Consider the following 21,096-nt stretch of genomic DNA (forward strand, 5'->3'; position numbering starts at 1 on the left):
GGGTGGGGGGGGGGGGGGGGGGGGGGGGGGGGATTTTTTCTAGCTGAATCTCAGCTCTCCGCCAGGAGCCAGGCTGAGGGCTCCATTCTCCACTCTCGACCCCACAGGTCTGGTTCAGTAACCGCCGTGCGCGTTGGCGTAAGCAGGCAGGAGCCAATCAGCTGGCAGCGTTCAACCACCTTCTGCCCGGGGGCTTTCCGCCCACCGGCATGCCCACGCTGCCCCCCTACCAGCTGCCGGATTCCACCTACCCCACCACCACCATCTCCCAAGGTGAGTGCCCGTGCCCCGTCCTGGCATCTTAGCCATGCCCTTTGGCCCTCTCTCCTCCGCCCACCCGTTCCTTCCTTAACAAAGAAGGAATAACAAGGGTTGTATATTTATGACCATTTGCCAGCTTCCACAAGGGAAGACTATTAAGACAAAAAGGTGAGGCCCTGCCCTTGAACTTCTTGGCTCTGCCACGGAGCATCCAGTGAGGATTAACAAGGTCACCTCCAGCTCCACATTGAGAGCAGAGCTTCTCAACCTGCTAAGTCGCAGGAATCTCCTGGGTCTTCTTATTAAGATGCAGAAGAGAAGGTGAGCTTTGCAGGAGGAGAAAGGTTCCTCCCCTCCCTCCTTGGATCCTGTCTCCGCTTCTGCCCTCCTCTTGCCCTCCGCCCCCCCACCCCACCCCCCAGCACACAGTAGGAATCCCACTACCTGACCTCTGCTTCATGAAGCCCCGGTGGCCTCCTCTTAAAGGGCTGGCAGGCTGGAGCTCTGGAGGCTGAGGAGGGAAGCAGGGGAACTTCTCAGGTTCTTGATGAGAAACTAAACCTTTGCCAAGGATGATGGTCCCGTCCGCTGGAAGGCTGCACGGAGGGGCCTGACAGAGCGGAATTGCAGCCGAGCAGCTAGGAACAGATACAGCGGTGCAAACCTTGACCACACCGCTCACTAGCCTGTCACCTCGCACAAGTGCCCCAGCCCCACCGAGCCTCAGTTTCTTCACCTATAACATGGGAACCATAGTCTTGCTTCATACCCTTAGTGTTTGTAAAAGCACCTGGCAGGTGGTTGCTACTCGAAAAATGCTATCAGGACATGCCTGGATAGGTTAACGGAGGTCTGACTCAGTCCAGACGAGTTACTGAGCGAGCACCCAACGTGTGCCAGGCGCTTTGAGGGCAGCAGGGCCGGTGCAGTCGCCTAGAGGCGGCCTGGCAAGTTGGTTGGCTGTCTGTCCAGATTGGCCAGTCCCTAGTGCCCTGCCCAGAAGCCAGCTTGTCCCCTTTCAAGAGAAAATTCATTCCACTGGATGGGCACTGGGAGGAGGAGGCCCACAGCTCGCTTTCCAAACAGGAGGCTCTTTCCCTCCCTGGGAGGCCCCCCTTCCAGGCGAGGCCACTTGCTCAGCCCTCTCCTGGGTCTCTCCACAGATGGGGGCAGCACCGTGCACCGGCCCCAGCCCCTCCCGCCGTCCACCATGCACCAGGGGGGGCTGGCTGTGGCCGCCGCAGCCGCAGACACCAGCTCCGCCTATGGAGCCCGCCACAGCTTCTCCAGCTACTCCGACAGCTTCATGAACGCAGCGTCGCCCTCCAACCACATGAACCCCGTCAGCAACGGCCTGTCTCCTCAGGTAGGCAGCCTCACCCCACTGCCCACGGCCCCGTGGCCGGATGCCCACCAGCCCAGCCTTCGAGGGCTCTGAGTGACACAGGCTGGCGCTCCCTGGGGAGAAAGTTCGTGCTCCTTCACCTTGGGTCTATCTTCTCAAGCTGCAGGCCTGGGTGGCCCAGCAGGTGGACGCAGAGAAAGGGTTTGCATAACAAGTTTCCATACTTCTTCCCCCTCCTCCCCGCCCCCCGGAAACAAACAGATACTGTGCTATAGACTTGCTCCTGGGCCCAGACCACGCAGAGCTTGTGAGACTGGCCACCACCCACCTCACGGCTGTTCAGGCCATGAACGTCAGGCATTACCAGCCAGTGCCTTGGTGGAAGCCGGGCACATTTCCTGGGGACTTGACTGTGCTTGGGGCTTGTTCTAGAACCAGGAGTCCTTCCTGGATTCCCTCCTGTGCTCCATCTCCCGCCTCTCACAGGAGTGGCCTTCGAATGCAAGGCAGGACCCTGGCCTGTTGGTGGAGAGAATGTGGCCAGGAGCTACATGACCCTCTACTCCCGTTGGGTCTCGGAACTCTGTTCACTCGCGTGTGATTGGTTGCTGGTTGAGTCACTCATTGCCTGGCGGTGCTGTTAGGAGTCCTGGGACCGACTTTAAATGCCGAGGCTGTGGTGGTTAGCGGTGGGTTTGGGGAACAGGTCGAGGTGATGCTGGAAGTTCTAGTGAGTTTGCGGAACTGGTGAGTTAGTTCATTCTTGTGGCTGCAGCAGGCTCTCGGATAGATGTGCACAGGGGAAGGGATTAAATCCAAGACGGGTTTACCCTGCCTCCCCACTTCTCAGACACCTCCCTCTGGTCTGATACAAACTTACCTGAGCAGCTGCAGTGCAGTAGAAAGGGGAAGACTGGGAGGGGTTTGAAGCCAGCTCCACTGCCCAGGTGTCAGGCAAGGCAGCATCTTTGAGCCTCAGCTCATCCGATGTTAAACAGAGGAGTGGTCAAGCGGAGTGGCACTAACCTAGGAAAGGTGCCTCCGCACTCACGTGCTGACAGGTCAGAGCACCTGGCACAGAGCCTGACACAAATAGGGTCAAGGAAGCATTAGTTCTCTGTCCCACCCCCCCACCCCCGCCATTGCCAAGATAATGTAATTAGTATAGAAACTGTTGCCTGAAATAGAAAGGGGGCCGAAGGGGAGATCAGCTACAACCCCAACCCCCTAGCCACATCTATCCAGCTACCTGTTTTGTAAATAAAGTTTTATTAGCACACAGCCCTTCCCACTGATCTAAAACATTCCCAAGAATGTTAATTCTCTGCATGTTTTCGATTCATTCCTGTTTGCCTCTATTAATGTGTGTCATTCAGGGCTAATGGCATTGTAGTTCCATCATTTACTTGTGGGTAAGTTCCCTTCTCCTCTCTAAGCCTTGATTTTCTCATCCACGAAATGGGGACGCTACAGCACCTACCTCCTAGGGTCCTTGAGGATTAAGTGAGACTATCTGTGTAAAGCCCTCAGCCAGGTCCATGCAGAGTTGAGTGCCCGGTAAACATGCAGCTGAATGCAGAGCTCCTAACGGTGGTGCTCCAAGCCCCTGGGGACCCACACGGTAGGGGGTGAGGCAGCCTGCAGACCAGGACGTTTCCCCAGTGGAGCCTCTTGGGGATTCAAGGCCATGACCTCCATCTCATTAGGGCCAAGGACTAACTGGCCCAGCTCGCCTTCCAGAGTCAGGAGATAGACACAACAGGATCCCCGAGCTGGAGGGGGAGGGGAGGGAGGATGCTGCAGAGACGCGAGGTATCCACCGAGAATGTGGGCCAGGCCTCAACAAAACAGGGGCATCGCTTGGAAATCGGAGGAGGGCCATTGAGAGGACGTGGCCAGCCATCTCGCTGGACAGACCGAGGGCCCAGGACACATTGGCAGGACCAGGGCTGCGTTCAGGGCACCTGTCTCCCTGACCACTGCTCTTCCCAGCCACTGGTCTCCATGTGGTGAGGTTTATCCCCCAAGCAGCACTCTTGCCACAGGGCAGAGGAGAGCCTGGGAGACCAGGCCCCTTGAGGCGTGGTTCACCGGGGGGGGGGGGGGGGGGGAGGTTAAACAGTGAGGATGTTCCATGCACCGTTGGGGCTCAGAAAGGAACCTCAGGGAGGGAGGGAAGAGGAGAAACGGACCCAGCCACGTGAGCAGCCAGATGCAGCTCTACCCTCGGCAGCTTGCTCCCCGCTCCGGGGGCGGAGAGGCTGGAGGCTGATGGATTGGGCGAACTTCGAACTTCGGACACTCGCCCAGAGGTTCCCACCAAAGGTGTGAAGACAGATGGAGGGTCTGACAGGGGCAGAGGGGACCAGGAGGTGAACAGCTGCTGGAGGGAGAGGGGGCTGCGCGCAGGGCGGGCCGGGGGCAGGCTGTGTGTGCTGCTGTGCGCTGACCCTCCGGGGTTAAGCTGCGAACACTTCCTGAAGGAAGGGGGCGGCGGGGGGCGGTGCTCGGGTCTGGTACAAAAGTTCGGGCATCTCTGCGCTCCGCGGCCGCACGCCCCTCCTCCATCTGAGCAGCCCGCTGACATCTTCACACATCTCTGTGGTTTGGGGAGGAGGAGGGGTTCCCCACCTCCCATGTCCTGTCTCCCCAACAGGAGGAGCCCACCTGGGAGAGAAGGAGATGATGGGCCCGCCGCGGTGGGGCTTCCGCCTGGGCTGTGGGCTGGCACAGGTCTCCTCACCCAGGTGGCCTTGGCCTGAGGGGATTGTGCTGGGGGATGAAGTTGGGGCTCTGCTGAGTACCTGCTCGTCACACTGGCTGGCTCGCTGCTGCCTGGGGAAGATGTGCCCCTCCTGGGGTGCCCCCCCTCTTTGTCTCAGACCCAGCTCTGGAAGCAGGTGCTGGGAGCCTCGGGGACTCCTCAGAGAGGCTGCCCAGCAGAATTCCACAAAAAGCCACTTACTCATCTCAGCTCCGCCTGGCCCCGGACTCAGAGTGTTTGCGAGGTGCCAGGCACTGTTCTAGGCATCGGCCAGGGAGCAGGAGGGAGGAAGGCCCTGCCCAGGCCCCTATGGAGCTGGTTGTGTCGTAGGGCAGGCAGACAATGCACATCCGGAAACAGCAAGTCACGCACTAGGTGTCGTGCTAAAATGGACAAGAGCAGCTAGACTTTCTGAGCCCCTGTGACCCAGACCCTGCTAGAGCGTTTCCTGTCTTCTCATCTACTTAAGGGACAGAACTGGGATCCACCCTCGTCTCTAGAGCCTGAGCTCCTAGCCGCTCACACTCCTGCCTCAGAAGTGCCCACACTCACGGTCTCTTTTGGAGACTGGTTGGCAGCAAGAGGAAACCATCTCGGGAAGCTGGTGCCTTCAGCTGGGGGGAGGGGAAAGCTCATTCAGGCCATGCCATGGATGAGAAAACTGAGGCCAGGACCACAGGTTAGGCTGCAGTGATGGCGAACCTATGACAAGCGTGTCAGAGGTGACACGCAAACTCATTTTTTTGGTTGATATTTCTTTGTTAAATGGCATTTAAATATATAAAATAAATATCAAAAATATAAGTCTTTGTTTTACTATGGTTGCAAATATCAAAAAATTTCTATATGTGACACGGCACCAGAGTTAAGTTAGGGTTTTTCAAAATGCTGACACGCTGAGCTCGAAAGGTTCGCCATCACTGGGTTAGGGGGTGATGGGCAGAGCTGACTCAGACAAGTAAAACCTTCCTAGAGGTTTGGATAACCATGAGGCTTGGTCCCCTCCTAGCCCAGCCCTCGGCCACCCCCAAAGGCAGCCGTATAGGGTCAGGCACTTGGCACTCCGCACGTGTTCGTCCCCAGCTTTGTGCACTGGGCCCTTCTGGAGAGGAAACCGGCCTCTCTCTGCTGGCTCACTGGAGGCTGGGACTCAGAGACCCCAGCCCACTCTGTCCCCTGTAGGGTCAGCTCCTTGGAAAACAGCCTAAGGCAGCTTAGGACAAAGGGAAGCTTTGTAGTCGTAATGACTTTGAATAGTCTGATACCTGCACACTCATCGCTCCACACTGGCTCATCTCTAGGACTCGCAAGCAGGGCACGCTATTGGGGGTAGTGGGCAGAGAGAGAAAGGGGGCACCTAGGCCTGTCCTTAGGGATTCCCCAGCCCCTGCCAGAGGAGCTCCTGGTCTGAGAGGAGGCAAGGGGCGGAAGAGAACAACCCCTGGTCCCCAGATGCCCTAGTCTGACGGTGGAAGCACAGCCCTCTCTTGGAGAGCGCCCAGTGCGATGGGGGAGGCGGGCGGCAGGAATTCATTCGTAACAGCAGCACTCACCAAGCCAAGCTCCTGAGCAAAGAATCAGGCACAAAGTTTGGCCATGTCGAGGGTCACTTGGGCTGGAGACCAGGGGCCGGTGCCCAGGGCTGGGGGCTTTCTCAGGATGTGTGTGTGTGTGTGTGTGTGTGTGTGTGTGTGTGTGTGTGTCCGCCTGCGGGAGGCAGCTGGAGTTTCCTCTCCCATCCCCGCTTTTTGGATGCAGAGTCCACCAGGGTGGGAAGTGGAAACCGAGGCCCAGAGCGGGGAGGAAATTGCCCCAAATCACACAATCACACTGTCGGTTAGTGGCCCCTGACCCCAGCCAAGGGCTCAGCCGCCGCCTGGGGGAAAGGGGGCGTCTCTCTGTCTTGCCACCACCACCCGCTTTGCTCCTTCATAACGTCCCACATTTGTGGTCCCCTCTGCTCCTCTCCGGAGCTTAACATGAAGGCGCCGGTAAAAGGGATTTACATATTCATTTCCCCCACACGGAACTCATGGAAAATATCCTCTGAGTGTGCAGTTAATCACCAGGCCACAGTCACAGTAAACGAAGCCTTTTGTCTTTCCTGCCTGAGCTCCTAGTAATTCCAGTGGCAGCCAGCGTGCAGCAAGCGCTTACAATGGGCCAGCCATGGACGAGGCCAAAGCCTGTACCTGCGCTCACTCATTGAATCCTGGTAGTTATTGTGACCTGCCTTTTACAGATGAGGAAACTGGCATGTCCAGGGTCATCCATCCTTCCTGCATCCATCCATCCATCCATCCATCCATCCATCCATCCATCCATCCAGCAAATATTCATTAAGCCCCTCCCATGTGCCAGGCTTGCAGTAGGTTCTGGAAAGGGGCAGAGCTAGGAGTTGAATGGTCCAGCTGCAGAGCCCACTACACTGTTCTGTTCTGTTCTGTTCTGTTGTGTCTGCCAGGGAGGTTGGGTTTGCAGCCACAGGGACACAGCCAGGGTCAGAGCTCCTCCTTCCTCCTGAGACCAGTAGGAATCAGGCTCAAGGCTTGATTTTTATTTCTTGATGAATGGGGTCTCCTGACTGCCCCTCAACGGCAGATCCCCACCGCCGCCCTCCTGGCATCCTTCGAGGCCTCCAGGGGAGCCAATCCCGCAGGGAAGGACACTCCTTGGCGAACCCCTGTGGGGTGCCAAGTCCCATGGAAGCGCTTTGCCCCTAGGAAGTCATTCAAGCCCCACAGAAACCCTACACTTGGGGAAACAGGCTCAGAGAGGTTAAGCAACTTGCTGAAGACCACAGAGCAGGTGTGGCGAGGGGACTCTGAGGCAGATCTGCGTGACCCTTGACCCTCAGGCGGGATAAGATCAAGTCTGCTCCTCTAGAGAGCAGAGCTGTGCCCCTCGTGTGTGGGCACAGGAAACTCCTTGGCCTGGTTCTCTTGTCACTTCCTCTTTGTGTCCCCCCTCCCCACCCCTTTATTGGTGACACTGCGTTTATAATAAGCATTTAAAATGAGTCTTGCTGGACCAGGGACGAGGAAGGAGGAGGGAGCGGGAGATTCCTAGGCAGGAAGACGGGGAGGGGGATTGTTGGGTGTTAAATAGCCCAGAATTTTTTAAAAAACTGATGCAAATCACTGGTAGGAGAGAAAATTATGTGCAATTACGTCCTGATATTGGAAGGTTTTGCCTAGCCCAGGCAACAAGATCTCATTAACAAGCAGAAAATAAGATTGAAATGGTGTGTAAAAGAGCTGAAAAATGAATTTGAATGCTGCGTTTGTCCACAATTACCCCCTCCTTCACACACATTTTATTGCAATTTTTTTATTATTCTTAATCTCTCCGTTCCTCAAAGCAGATTGGGGACATCCTGGCATTACGGGGCGTCGGGAGGAGGTGTGGAGGATTTCCTGCTCCCCTGAAAGGAGACCCTTCTCGCGCATTTTCCAAGGTTGGGTTTTGGAGGGATCAGAATTCATTTCTCCGGCTTAGCGGGTTGTAGGAACATGGGGCTTTAACCCCAGCCCGCGCTCCTCTGGGCCGCCAGCCCTTCGCTCTCCTCCCCTCCCTGCGGCTCTCAGGGTCTCCTCTAGGCTTTCCCTTTCCCCAGAGGCCTCTCCCTCAGGCCCCTGGATGGCCTTGCTAAAGAGCAGCCCTGAAGTGCTGGTTCTGCCACTTCCTAAATTGCTGTTTGGCCCTGGGGCAGCTTGCTTAACCTCTCTGGGCTTCCTTTTCCTCATCTGAAAATGAGAGTGATAAATCCCTACCTCTCCTGAGTACCACAAGGACTAAAGGAAAATTTGAGTAAAGTGCCTGGCACATAGTAGGTGCTCAATAAATGTGCACCCCGCTCCCCACCCCCCAATCTATGCCCTGGCTTCCAACCCTGTCTTACTCCCAGCCTCTCTCTTCCTGCCTCTTTCCCCCTTCTCTTCCCTCTCTCCTTTACTCCCTTCAATTGGTTGGAAAATAACTGAGTTGGTTTCCAATCCAGAACAGTGTGGGGTGTTCGGCTGACCCCAGTCTTGGGAGAGAGGATGCTAGGGTAGCACCCCACTCTGCAGAAAGCACAGGAAAGACTGCCCCCTCTCCCCCATCATATGCCCCCACCCGCACCCCCGCCCAGGGCTCTGGTCCAGGATGAGCTGGATGGAAGGACTGACCAGCTCACATCAGAAGGACATTGGCTCTGAGTGATTTTCCCAGGATGAGGGAAAAGCGAACTGAGTCACCCCATCTACCCACCCACCCATTTCTCACCATTTCTCACCATGACCAACCATGATGGTGTGGGGTCAGAGGTCAGCTTGTGGAAAGGGCCAAGAGTCTGTGGCCAGATATTCTTGGCCCCGAAGCCAAGTGGCATTTTACAGTGTCTGCCCTCCCCAGCTGGCTTTCACCTACTCAGTGCCAGCCAGCTCCCAGGGACGCCCCCGCCCAGCCCTGTCTGCCAGCCCCGCATTGCAGCCCTGATCAGAGCACCAACTGAGGGCCTGGGGCCTGTCCTCCCAGCTCCTCAGGCGCCCCCACACCGAGTGCCCCTTCCCCTCGACTCCTGGCAGGCCTGCTCTAGGGCTCAGAGAATTGGCCCTGGGGCCCTGGGCATCCTCCAGCCCCTCCAGCCCCTGGGGGTGCAGATCCTGCCAAGATCCTGCTCTCACATCCAGTGCTGCCTTTGTCCACGGTTAACCTCCCTCAGTGGGAAAAGCTGAGTTATTTCCCCCTGGCGGCTCCTCGCCAAACAAAACCACCTGCTCCCGTCAATCAGAGGTCGCTGCAGCCTCCAGCCCACAGGGAGAGGCCTGGACAGAGCCTCCTCTCCCATAAAACAGACCGTGTTTATGTCTCTGCTTGCTCCACCCTCCTTTCCTGGAGGGGAGCCAGGGGGTAGGACAGAGGCGAGCCTGGGATCTGGAACTTTCCTGACTGCTGGTGAGCGGTGCATCATGCCCATGCACAGGTCCTGCTAGGAACTGGGGGGCTGGTTTATTTTCTGGCTTCCAGGTGACTCTGGGGCTTTTATCATTGAGGAAGAAGCAGGAGGGCAACCTGGCCTTCTCTCCTCCTTAGAGGACCAGGTGGGATTCTGGGAAGATGGGGTTTTGAGCCCACCTCCCCGAGTGTGGACAAAAGAGACAGGTTGGAGACTGCCTCCAGGGCTCTGGGCCTCTTTTTTGCTCCCCCAGCCCCCCCCTCCCCCCGCGCGACTGACACATCTGCAGCAATCTAGACTGCACCCCTTCCTGCGACTGACACATCTGCAGCAATCTAGACTGCACCCCTTGAGAAGGTGTGGGCGGGAGCTTCGCTGCCCCTTCCTGGCCTAAACAAGCAGGGGAGGGAGACCTGGATGCTTCCATGCACCCCTGAGGTCAGGGACCACGGTCTTCAGCAGGACCACAGGTGACGCAGTGACAGCAGGTGCATGATGATTTCTTTGCTAACACACAGAACTCAGTGTCTGGCACATAGTAGGTCTCCAACCACCATTGGTGACCCCCAGGCGTGCTTCAGGCCTGATGACATGTAGCTGTGGTCTGTTCACATGAGCTTTTTGAGGCAGCTGATCACGTAGTTTGCACTTGGATGTCATTACATATGATTTCCTTCAAATTCGTTTATCTGGTTTCTGTTATTAACAACAACGGAGGCCCAAATAAGGAATGCATATGGCTGTCTTTGCTCTTACCGATGAGAGAATCAGTGTTTGACAGTTTAGTGGGGCTTCTGGTCAGACGGGATAGGAAGAGCAGAGGAGTTTGAAGGAGGGAGGGCCTGGCCGCTGAAGACTTCCTGGAGGAGGAGTCTCAAAGGGGAGGTCAGATTGGCTCAGGAAAAATAGGAAGGGATAGGAAGTTGGTGCAGACTAGACAGCAGCAAATAATACGGCAAATACTTAAACAGTGTCTAATTCAGATACATCATGGAATGATCCTACAGACCAGAGTTTGGATCCCGGGTCCTTCCTTACTTGCTGTGTGACCACAAACAAATTACATGAGCTCTCTGAGCCTCCGTCAGCCTCCCTCAGGCACCCCCAGGTTTCTCATCTGTAAAATGGACTGATACTGCTCACCTTGCAGGATGATGAGAAATAAATGAGACTGCGTACACTTAGTACCATGCCTGGCATACAAGAAGAGCTTAATAAGGGACAGTTTTTCCCTCTCTGCTTCCCCCTGCCCTGATCAGAAACTGAATTAGGGATGACCTGCTAGGTGTCTCTGCTTAGGCCATTTTTCTCCTGGGACTGGAGGTCTGGCTCAGCTAGGCCAGGCCTGGTCACTAGTTGGAACGTTGAAAGATCTGAGTTCCCTCCTGGCTCTGCTTCTGACCCACTGTGTGACCTCCCCCTTTAGGCCTCAGTTTCCCCATCTGTGCAATTAAAGAGATGGATGAACTGCTAGTAAGGAGCCTTGTTGCTCAGAGTCCGTGATTCCTAGGGGCTCTTTGTATGAGCACGTGAGTCCTCCAGGGCCTGCGGAGCTTCGAATTTAGCTGTGCAGAGCTGCCTGGTTCGGTGGGAAAGAATGCAAATAGCGGATTTGTCCTTCTTCCTGATTAACACGGGGGCTCTGAGCGAGACAGTCCCCGCAGATAGAGGGGAAGAAAATGAGGGAGATTAGCAATTAATATGGTGGGCGGACGTGAAGCTGCTCAGGCCCATCCCTGGGGTCCCCAGCGGGAGGGAGGCAGCTGGGATGCCCGGCACCTGGACCTGGGAGGCCGGGCAAGACCCAGGTAGGAGAGACGGGGTGATTTTGAGGGTCCCCTAGGGCCATGCTCCACCCCACCTCCAAGAATTTGCACCTGCTGCTTGCTCATCAGGGGACTCCCCTCCAGCACCCCCTCATCACCCCAGTCCCACTGCTGCTGACCCTTTTAGACTTGGCCCTGCCAAGAAGCCTTCCCTCACCCCCCAGGGTGGGCTGGTGGTGCTTGCGCTGTTCATTTATCACATTCTATCAGTGTGTTCAGAATACTTGCATTACTAGGAAAATCATAATAATAATGATTCCGTTTTTCGAGCACTTTTCATAGGCCAGAGGCTGTGCTATTTAATCTTCCTAACACCTCCTTTGCAAGGGGAGGGCCTCAGTTACTTCCCTCTTTCAAGGGGGGGTTCAGAGGCACCAAGCAGTTTAAATAATTTGCCTGAGTTGCTAACAGTAGCAGAGCCTGGACTTGAACCCACCTGCCTGGCCCCGGAAACCCTGCTGCTACTCAGTACCTGTCACAGAAATGGTCTGTTTTCCACCTGCTGGTGACATCTCTGAGGGCCAACCATGGCTCTCGGATCTCAGCTATTCCAGTGCCTAAAACACAGGAGAGCAGGGGCGTCGGAACGCAGGTTCCGGACTCCCCGGGCCTGGTCCCAGCCCCCAGCACTGTCATTTCCTACCTGTATGATTCCCAACAGGTTCCTCTCTGCCTCAGTTTCCCCCTCTGTAAAGCACAGCTAATAATAGCTCCTGTCTCAGCGAGCTAGTCTGAGCTGATATATGCAAAGCACACCGGCGTCTGGCTCAATGTGGGTGGCTCTTTGCAGGTGGGGGCTCCCCCGGCCACACAGGGAGGAGGTGCAGGGCCAGGCCCCAGACCTCAGACCTCCTGTTGCGGAATGAATTTTCTCCCAGCACCTTTGAGTTCCCCTGCTCCTTCCTGCCTCCCTGTCCAGGCATCTGCCCACCCTAACCTTAGCCAAGGGCCTCCCCCTCTCCCGGCCCTCACACCAGGCCTCCTCTCTCCCCTGGCCCTCTCCCCAGCTGTGCACATTTCTCCAGCACCTCTGGGGGTGGGAACGGGAGTTCGGAGCTGCCCTAGGGCAGCTGGGGCTTCTAGGAGCATCAGCTATCCGGGCCACTGTCCCCCAGGGCATCACTGGGGACCTTCGGAAGGTCAGGCCCTAGTGCAGTCTCGGCTGGTCACCCCACTCTGTGCCTCTGCTTCCTTCTTTGCCAGCACCTTCTTTGGAGGGAGAACGGCCTCTACCCCACCCCTAGCCCCGCCCGGCCTGTCGTCCCACTTCCTCTACCTCCTCCAGCCAGGCCTGTCGTCCCCCTTCCTCCTCCTCCTCCAGCCAGACTTGCCTCCACGGCCTGCCCCTCATCCCAGACTTCCTCAGCCCAGCTGATGGGAAAGCAGCCCCTGATTCTTTCCTGCACGGGGCTCCTGCTCTCTTTCTCTCCTTGCCCATTTCCTCCCTCCAGCGCCCGGCTGCTCCCAGCCCCTTCCCTCCCTTCAGCCCCCTGGCCCCTCACCCTATTTGCAGACCCACCTTGGCACCCTCTCCTGGCTCCCATCATAAGCCTCCTCCACCTCTGACTCCCTCCTTCCTTCTCTCCTCTCAAATCCAGCCCCTCCCATTCTCTTTCCCCTAATCTCTCTCCTCCACGGCTTCTCTCGCTTCCAGATTTCTCTCGCAAACACCTCTTCCTTCTTCATCTTCAGCCCCCTCCCCCCCTCGCCTTCGCCCCCTTCCCGCCCCCTCTCCCATTTCTCCTTTCCCAACAGTTCTAGTCTCTCTCAGACCTGTCCAGTTCGCTAATGCCGGGCCCACAGCCTGGGCTGGCGCAGGTTCTGGGGGCCCAGAGGACCTGGGTCCGGGCAGGGGTGGGGGCGGTAGGGGATGGAAGGGGGGATCCGGCTGGATCAGCGTGGCAGCCCCTCCCTGTGCGCTGAGCGCCAGAGCCCTGCCTTTGATCCATGGCCCGAGGCCGCCTGACAGTGGAAAATGCGGGGAGACAAAACCACTCAGTCAAAGTGATTCCCAACAACTGTCTCCCCGAGATAAGGACCCGCTCGGGCTTGGCGGCCTGCTTAATTCCAGCTGCCCGGCCCAGATGGGGAGCAGCAGCGAGCCGGCCACCCCCAAACGCCGAGCCCTCTGCCTGGGCTGGGCCAAACGCTGGACTCCCCCCACCGGGGCGTGTGGTCGCCGGCCCTGCCTCCACCATCTGTCCCCAGTGAACGGTGGCCCTGGGTGGCCGAGGGACAGGGCGCGAGGCTGACCCAGCGAGAGAAGCGATGGGCACTTATTTCCTTGGTGGTGCCTCCAATGAGGACTTTCTCCCCACCCCAACCCGTTCACAGAGTCCTCTTTCCAGGGCACTTGCCGGAATATTCTCCCTCTGCCTCTCCTCACCTGCCACACCCTATTCCTCTCTCTGACCTCAGCTCAGGGGTCACTCCCTCCCAGAAGCCTTCCCCGACTTGCCAGTCTGCATGGCCATGCTCCCTCCCAGGGTAGCAGGTTTGCCTCTGAATTTTAACTTTGTGGCTACTGTTCTCTCCCCCTAAAGCAAGGACCAGGCCGTCCTGGTGGCCTGTGTTTCAGGCACGAAGCCTGGCACGCAGTGTAGGGGTGAATAAACGGCCATGGGCACGCACCGGACACGGAGCATCCGTTCCATGCCCGGCTGTGGCCCCGGCCGGCCTTCCAGGACTTCCCAGTTAGTCCACAAGACACAAGCAAGCCAACCAGGAGTCAGGAGCCTCCAGGGGGGCAGGGGGCTGCCCAGGCAGGGGCGGAGGAGGGGTATCCTGGCGCCTGGCACCCTCCTGCCAAGGGGAGTACCTTTGGCCTGACGGGGCTGCAAGGCCCACCCGAGGTCCACCTTTGCTTTCTAACCACCGTCCCGGGTGGCTAGGTGGTCAGATTATGTAAAGTGAGGCCCAAAGGGAGCCTTCGCCTCTCGCCCTAATCCTCCATGGGGCTGTTCGTGGTTGGGGCAGAGCAAGCCAGCATGTTAGGGGTGATGGCCGAGGGCAGAGGTCATGGGAGGCAGATTCAGCTCAGAGTGAGGAAGGGCTTTGCACAGCAGAACTGGCCAGGACGGAAGGTGGAAAGGGCAGCCTTGTACGTCAGTGACATGCCCTCTCGGGGTGTGAGAGTGTGTGAGTGTGTGTGTGTGTGTGTGTGTGTGTGTGTGTGGGCAGAGGTCATGGGAGGCAGATTCAGCTCAGAGTGAGGAAGGGCTTTGCACAGCAGAACTGGCCAGGACGGAAGGTGGAAAGGGCAGCATTGTACGTCAGTGACATGCCCTCTCGGGGTGTGTGTGTGTGTGTGTGTGTGTGTGTGTGTGTGCGCGCGCGCGCGCGCGCGCACACAGTGTCTGGTTTGGTCAAGGCTGTTGGAGAGTGGGTTCTTTGCAGGGCAGGAGATTAAATTGAGAGTCAGTGGTTCCCACACCTGAGCCTCAGAAGGGCGTGGGGTCGCTGTTAAAGGTCGAAATTCCGGCTCCACCCCGACAGGCTGCCCCAGTCGCTCTCTTGTGGGCCTGGGGAGCCTGGATGGTAGCTAGGCACCGTCTGAGCCACAGGTCTGAGGCCCGGCACCTCTGAAGCATGGACCGGGGAGCCTGCACCTTCTCACCGTCGCATTGACTCCTTGACCCACCCCCCGCTTCTTTAGGAAGAGAGTCAGGGAGGGGTTGTTTGAATGGAACGGGGATCCCCTCTGCAGCCGTCTTCAAGCTGGAAGCACCTGGAGATAGTTGGCCCATAGCCTCCTTTTACTAATAGAGACCCCGCAGTCGCCCGCACGCTCTACTGCCTGGAGACACTGGGGTTGGCAGGCCTTTCCGAGGGCGCGGCGGGTGTGGCAGTGGCCCCATCACTGCGGACGGAGGGTCAGAGGGTCGGTGGACAGCCGTACAGTCATCTCTCTGCTCCGAGTGCCACGGATTCCCTCCCCCCCTTTGACACAAAGCCCTGGGGAATCTTCTCCAGCACTGAGCACCGGACGGGGGGCAGTGAGGAGACCCCGTGCCCTGCTCCTGTCCCTCCATCCTGCTGGTGTTGGGGACCAGCAGAGAGTCAGGGGATTAAGGTCCCGTGATGGCCCTGGCAAGTGTCTTACACAGAGGGGGTGTGTCCAGGCTGAAACTGAGACACGACGCCCCAGGGCCTTCCCTCCCCCACCACAGATAATGCCTCCCCAACCCCACAGTCCCCAGGCTCCTTGCGGACTCCAACCCCAGGCAGCGCCCTCTCCCTCTCTAGGCCGCTGGGAGAAGCAGCTGTCCCAACTGAGGTCCTGCCCTGCTTGGCCCCTCAAGTGGCAGGGTTGCTGTTTCGGCATCTGTTACTGTCCACGACGGTGAAGGCATCCCCCACTTGTTCAGAACCTGGCGGTCAAGCAGGTGTTTTAGCTGTTGATCCTCACCGAGCCCCGAGGGCTCATGCGGACTCAGAGAGGCAAAGCTCAAGGTCGGCAGCAAGGGACAATGTCAGAATCCCAAACTCGGGTCTGGCCTCCGTGCTGGGCTGCCAGAGTAGCAGGGCCAGGACCAAACCCCTGTTACTCCAGGTCTGGTCTGCCCGTGAACAGGTTCCTAGGGGACTCGCGTGCACAGGAACATTTGAGAAGCACCGGTTGAAATGACCTCGACATGCCCTCCCCACTCCCCAGCTCTCTGCACAAGCTCCCTGCAGTGACTCAGAGCGGACCGACCACCCAGGACAGAAAGAGGCCTGGGAGGGAAACCAAAATCACTCCGAGGTGCAGGGGAGGCAGGCTGGGGGCTCCTCCAGCCCTACCGCCCTGTTCTGTGCTCGTGACCAGCTGACACCCCATCAGGGTGGGCTCCTTCCTGGGCCCTGAGCTGCAGGGCTGCTTCAGGAGGCGCCTCCTGCTGCAGGTACAGAGGGGCTGCCTGGCCTGAACCCCAGATGCCCTGCTCCCAGCCCTGGCCTCCAGGTGTGGCGGGGGTTGGTCCCAGAGCCCCAGGAGCCCGGGGTGAGAAGCCTTGCCCTTCTGCCAGTGTTTCCTTTTAGTTCCAGATGCCACCCTGACAGGTGCTCCCCTGTGATTAATGTCCCCGCCCCCTGGGCCTGGGACCAGCCCCTCCTCCCAGACCAGGGTTGGTGGGCGTGTGGGCAGCACAGGGATGGAGCCTTCCAGAATCCCCTCCTGGCCCCTCCCTCTTCCGGGAGCAGAGGAGAGGCCCCTCCTCAAAGCCACCCTCAGATGAGCCAGCTGAGTTTTCGCTCAGGTCTCTGCTCTAGGCCTCCCTCCGTACTAATGCCGCTGCCATGGTCGGTAGGCCAGGTCAGCAAAGCGCCCGGAGCTCCCTGCGGCAGGGCAGAGAGGCCTCGGGGGCCTGCAGGAGGCCCCACAGCCCGAGGACAGTCACCAGTGTGGACGTGGGACCACTTCCGCTCTGTCAGTGACTCAGCGAGGTGAACTTGGCAGTCGTCCGTCCGATCATATGCAGGGCACCCAGGCTTTGGCAACCTAAAGGCCCTGTGCAGAGTGGCAGGGGTGGGGACCGCAGGTCGTGGTAGGGGAAGGGGGGTAGAGCCAGATGGTTTGGGGGGCTGCTGTCAGAGTTAGGGACCGTGGTTGAAGATGTGGGTTGAGCTTTGGTTATGGTTCACTTGGAGCGTTATTATCTAAGTTAAATGATAGATTATAAAACATAGATAATCTAAGTCTCCAATTGGAAACAGCGGTTGCCAGCCGTGTGATCTTGAGCAAGTGACTTGAACTCTCTGGGCCTCAGTTTCCTCATCTGTGATGCATGGGTGACAGCAGTTTCAGGGGGTTGCTGTAAGGAGTAAATGGGTTAACACGGGACACACTCAGAATGCTGCTTGGCCCGGAGTAAGCATTGAAGAGCTGGGATCACAAGGGGGTGCATTTGGAATTGTGGGAGCACCGGGGTCATGAAGGTGGTTGTAATGGGAGCTGGGGACCCAGGCTGGCATTGGGGTGCATGCAGTACCGAATGGGGCAGGGACTCCATCCGGGTTCCTTCCCACACCTTGCCAACCCCTTCCCGTCTACCCCAAGGCAAGGCCTTCCCAGCCTGCAGCGCCAGCCAGCAAGCTCTATCTCTGCCCGGATCTCTCCCGCATCTCTCAGGGCCTGGCACTGAAAAGAGACAGCGTCTCCCCGCGCAGTCCCCAGCCTCTTGTTTGTTTGCTGCGTCAGAGCCGTGGGCACGTTTTTGCTAATTTTGTGGCTGCCTTTATCAAACGGGGATTCACAGGCGCTTTATCCCCGATAAGTGGATTAGTCGGTGCGCTAAACAAGACGGAGTCAGACTCGGGCGCTGCTCCGGAGAAGGTATTTGTTTTGCAAAGAATGAGCTGCGTTCCCTGCCCCGTGCAGGTGAGGCGGGCGGGGTGCCGGGTAGCTGGAGGCCCTCAGTGCTCTTCCTGGCTGGGGGAGCCCTGATTCCTGGGAACTCCAGGCAGCACAGGCACAGAGTTGAGGGGAGGCTGGGTCCCAGGAGGACGGCCCCTGGGTCCCTCTGGAGGGGAGCGGGGAGCCCTGCCTTCAGGCCAGCTACCTGGTATACGTGGGCTGGTGTGGAGAATGTGACCTACCTGGGCAGCAGCTTCCTCCTCCCCATGGCCACCCGTCCTCCACCTCGCCCTTCCTCCCCCCTTCCCTTCCTCCTGGCCTTTTACGTCCTTCTTGTTTCCTTTCTTCCTCCCTCAGACACCAGCAAAGGCCTTTTGCTAAGTCCTAAGAGTCCAAACACGGGTAAGGCATGGTCCTTGCTTTTGCAGACAGAAGCACAAAAGCAAACCAACGAAGTAATAGGCCCCCAAAGAAGGCGCACAAGGCGATTCTGGTTCCACCCTGGGCTTCACAAACTTCCCTCCAAAGTAGCCCTGACAATAAAAGCGGAGTGTGTTCCCGAGGCCCCGGGGTGGGGATCACACAGACTGTCACGGAGTATCTTTAAAAGGCACGCCCGCTTTGCATTCTTGGCCACAGTGGAGCCATGTGTGTGGGTCGTAATAATGAAGTACTTTAGCATCGGGTTCAGGTGATTCTGCAGGAAGCGGCGCCCCGTTTAGCTCGTGAGTTTGCACGGCACCTGCTGTCCCAGCATCACGGATGCCGGGACGAGGGAGGAGGCAAGGATGGCTGGACATCTGCAGCCCAAGTGACCAAGAGGGGAATGAAATCAGAGGCAGAGACAGGAAGTGCAGGAGGACCCGGATGGGGGTGGATGCGTGGAGGTCACGGCCAAGAGGTCAGGGCAGAGATGTGGGTGTCAGAGGCATCTCTCCACAGGGACCCAGAGCTGGAAGAAGGTGCTCAGGGAGGAGGGAGAGAGAGAGGCTGGGAGGAGGCTTGGTCGAACTGTCCCCCCTCCCCATGGGGACCCAAATGTTTTCTTTTCCCCTCACATGTTTAACGAGCGGCCAGGATCTGGAGGTCCCTGCTCTGTGCAGCAGCCAGAATCGGGCCGAGGGTGAGAGGGGGAAGCCGAGACTCGGCGATGGGAAGGCAAGGACGGCGCAGAGCGTTCGGGTCCCCAGCTGGTCCTTAGCAGCGCCTGTCCTCCCCGAGCCGCCTCCAGCTGAGTGTCATTTTGCTATTTATTTACATGTAATTATTGCTATGAGGTGCAGATATTAACGCTGTCAAGAGCAATTTGCTCTGACATTTTTCACTCGCTCAGTGCCCCCGCCACACTCGACGGAGCCCAGGGCTCTCCCTGCTCCGGCTGCTGCGCACGCGGTGGCTGGTCGGGAACCACCCAGCCGGCAAGGAGTGGTGTCGGGCGAGCGTACCGGCTCCTCTGCAAACTCATTAAGCTTCGAAATTAAATTTGGTTCGGGAGAGGGCTGGCTGGGCCCGGCTCCACCCGCCTGGGCTGGCTCAAGGCCTCCCGCCCTGCCTTCCTCCGAGAACACGGGGCAGGGGCTGGGCTGGTTGGGGCAGGGGCCAGTGTCTGAGGCTGGCAGAGGGCGGCTGGTGAAGAGGATGGAGGGCCATTGTCAGAGGCGAGAGTGCACACAGCTTCAACATGGCCATGGCACAAGGTCAGGCATGGCAGCTGGAACCCTCTCAGCCCTGTTTCCTGGTCCCCCCACAAGAAAATCAGGCAGCTCTAACTTTGGGGGGCATTTATCGCCATTGACAGCTATACCCACCCAACAAAGAAGCTTCCTTATGGAGCCAGCCACACATCTTAGCCAGCTCCCAGCGGATGGTGCCACGGGGGCAGGGCAGGTGCTGAGCTGGCCCCGCAGTGGGTCTTGTAGGTAGCTGCTAGAAAGAGAATTAACTTTGGAGTTACGCCTTCTGAGTTCAAATCCTAGCCCACCACTTCCTAAATAATTTGCAGACTTGGGCAAATTATTTTGCTTCCCAGAGCCGTTTTCTGATCTCTAACATGGAGCAGCCAGTACCCCCGTTTTACCGAATCAAGGACAATTGGATGCTGGCCTTTTCCTGAACTTATCAGAAGGCGTCAACACAAGCTTGCACACAGCTCTGCCATCATTGCCACCTGACGGTGATGCTACCTGGCCGCAGACTCAGCCACAGAAAGGCACTGGGGGTGATAAAATGTACCCGAATTTCAGAAAGATTACAATCGCATCCTTAGGACAGCTGTGGTAAGGAGTGAATGGCGGTGCTACCTACGCATAGTAGGTATTTGGCACATACTAGGCACTTAGGCAAGAGAGGCTATGATCATTTTTTTCAAGCCTTTCAATAACGGGGGAGCATTTTCTGGAAGAGGAAACTGAGGCTCATCCATTCATAGAGTGAATGGCGGTGCTACCTGCGCATAGTAGGCATTTGGCACATACTAGGCGCTTAGGCATGGGAGGCTATGATCATTTTTTCAAGCCTTTCGATAACGGGGGGCCATTTTCTGGAAGAGGAAACTGAGGCTCATCCATTCATTCCACTGAAAGGACTTTGCTGCCGGGAGAGGGCCAGCAGGGCTCGAGCCATCGTGGCTGCGGGTCCCTAACGCATTGTGATATGTGCCAGCTTGTCCGCCCAGGTACTAACGAGGCCTGCCTGCCACCCCTCACTCCCTGCCACGGCCAATCTGCGTTCCCGTCTCCGGCAATTACTGAGGGGGAGCCCCCCCTCCAGGCCAGGGGGCCAAGAGCCCAGGCCTCCCCCTCCTCCTTCCCCTCCTCCTCCTCCTCTCCCAACCTGGGCCTGGCCAGTCCAGGAGGCCCCCTCCCCAACCCTCCCAGCCCTCCTGGCTCCCCCTCCTTCCCTCAGCTCAGCCAATTAGGCCCCTGACACCTGGAGCCGCTGACAAACTGTTTCTGTCACTTGCTCTCTGTCTTTCATTAGGGGCCGCAGAGGAGGGGGAGCGGGAGGGGAGGGGGAGGAGATGGGATCTTTCATGCTTAGTAAGGCCAAATACATTAATTACAAAACGGCCATTTGCCGCGTGAAAGTGTGCTAATTAAATTTATGCAATCATTATCTTTAAATAGTCATATCTTTCCCAGCGATCGGCCCCTTCCTTCTCCAGCCCCGCCGCCGCCGCCGCTCTCAGCAGAGTCGCACTAATCCCTCGGCCGCCATTATCGCGCCATCAGAGCCGGTCTCTGAATCCCACCGCACCCCCGCCTGCTCCAGTGCCCGCCAGGGGCCAGGAGCCCTCGGACCCATCCAGCACGAACACTTCAGATCAATAGCCAACCCTGGATGCTCCCCGGAAGTGGGGGGGGGGGGCAAATCCAGGCCCCCTTCAGTATTTCCAGATATTTCTAGATGTTTCCAGATATTTGGAGATTGACATCTTGTAGACCAAGCATTGGAAGTTGGAAGTGTGTGTGTGTGTGTGTGTGTGTGTGTGTGTGTGTGTGTATGTGAGAGAGAGAGGGGGGGGGGACTTTAGCTTCTGGGACAATGAGTGGGAAGTCATTGTCTAGCAGCCCCTCACTTCCTCACGGTCTTTAGCTAAAACCTCCAAGGACCCTGCGGTGGGGAGGA

At 57.8% G+C, this 21,096-nt stretch overlaps 1 protein-coding gene across 1 annotated transcript in view; it reads left to right on the forward strand.

The window, feature by feature from the left end:
• The window catches only part of PAX7 (paired box 7), a 143,531-nt gene that overhangs the window by 105,376 nt on the left and 17,059 nt on the right, over positions 1-21,096 (forward strand). Inside the window, exons 7-8 of the mRNA XM_014530639.1 lie at positions 108-273; positions 1,425-1,627. Coding sequence (XP_014386125.1) covers positions 108-273; positions 1,425-1,627 — 369 coding nt within the window. The remainder of the gene's footprint in view (positions 1-107; positions 274-1,424; positions 1,628-21,096) is intronic.

The sequence above is a fragment of the Myotis brandtii genome, unplaced genomic scaffold (genome assembly GCF_000412655.1).
Source record: "Myotis brandtii unplaced genomic scaffold, ASM41265v1 scaffold754, whole genome shotgun sequence".
In the NCBI taxonomy this organism is placed as follows: Eukaryota; Metazoa; Chordata; class Mammalia; order Chiroptera; family Vespertilionidae; genus Myotis; species Myotis brandtii.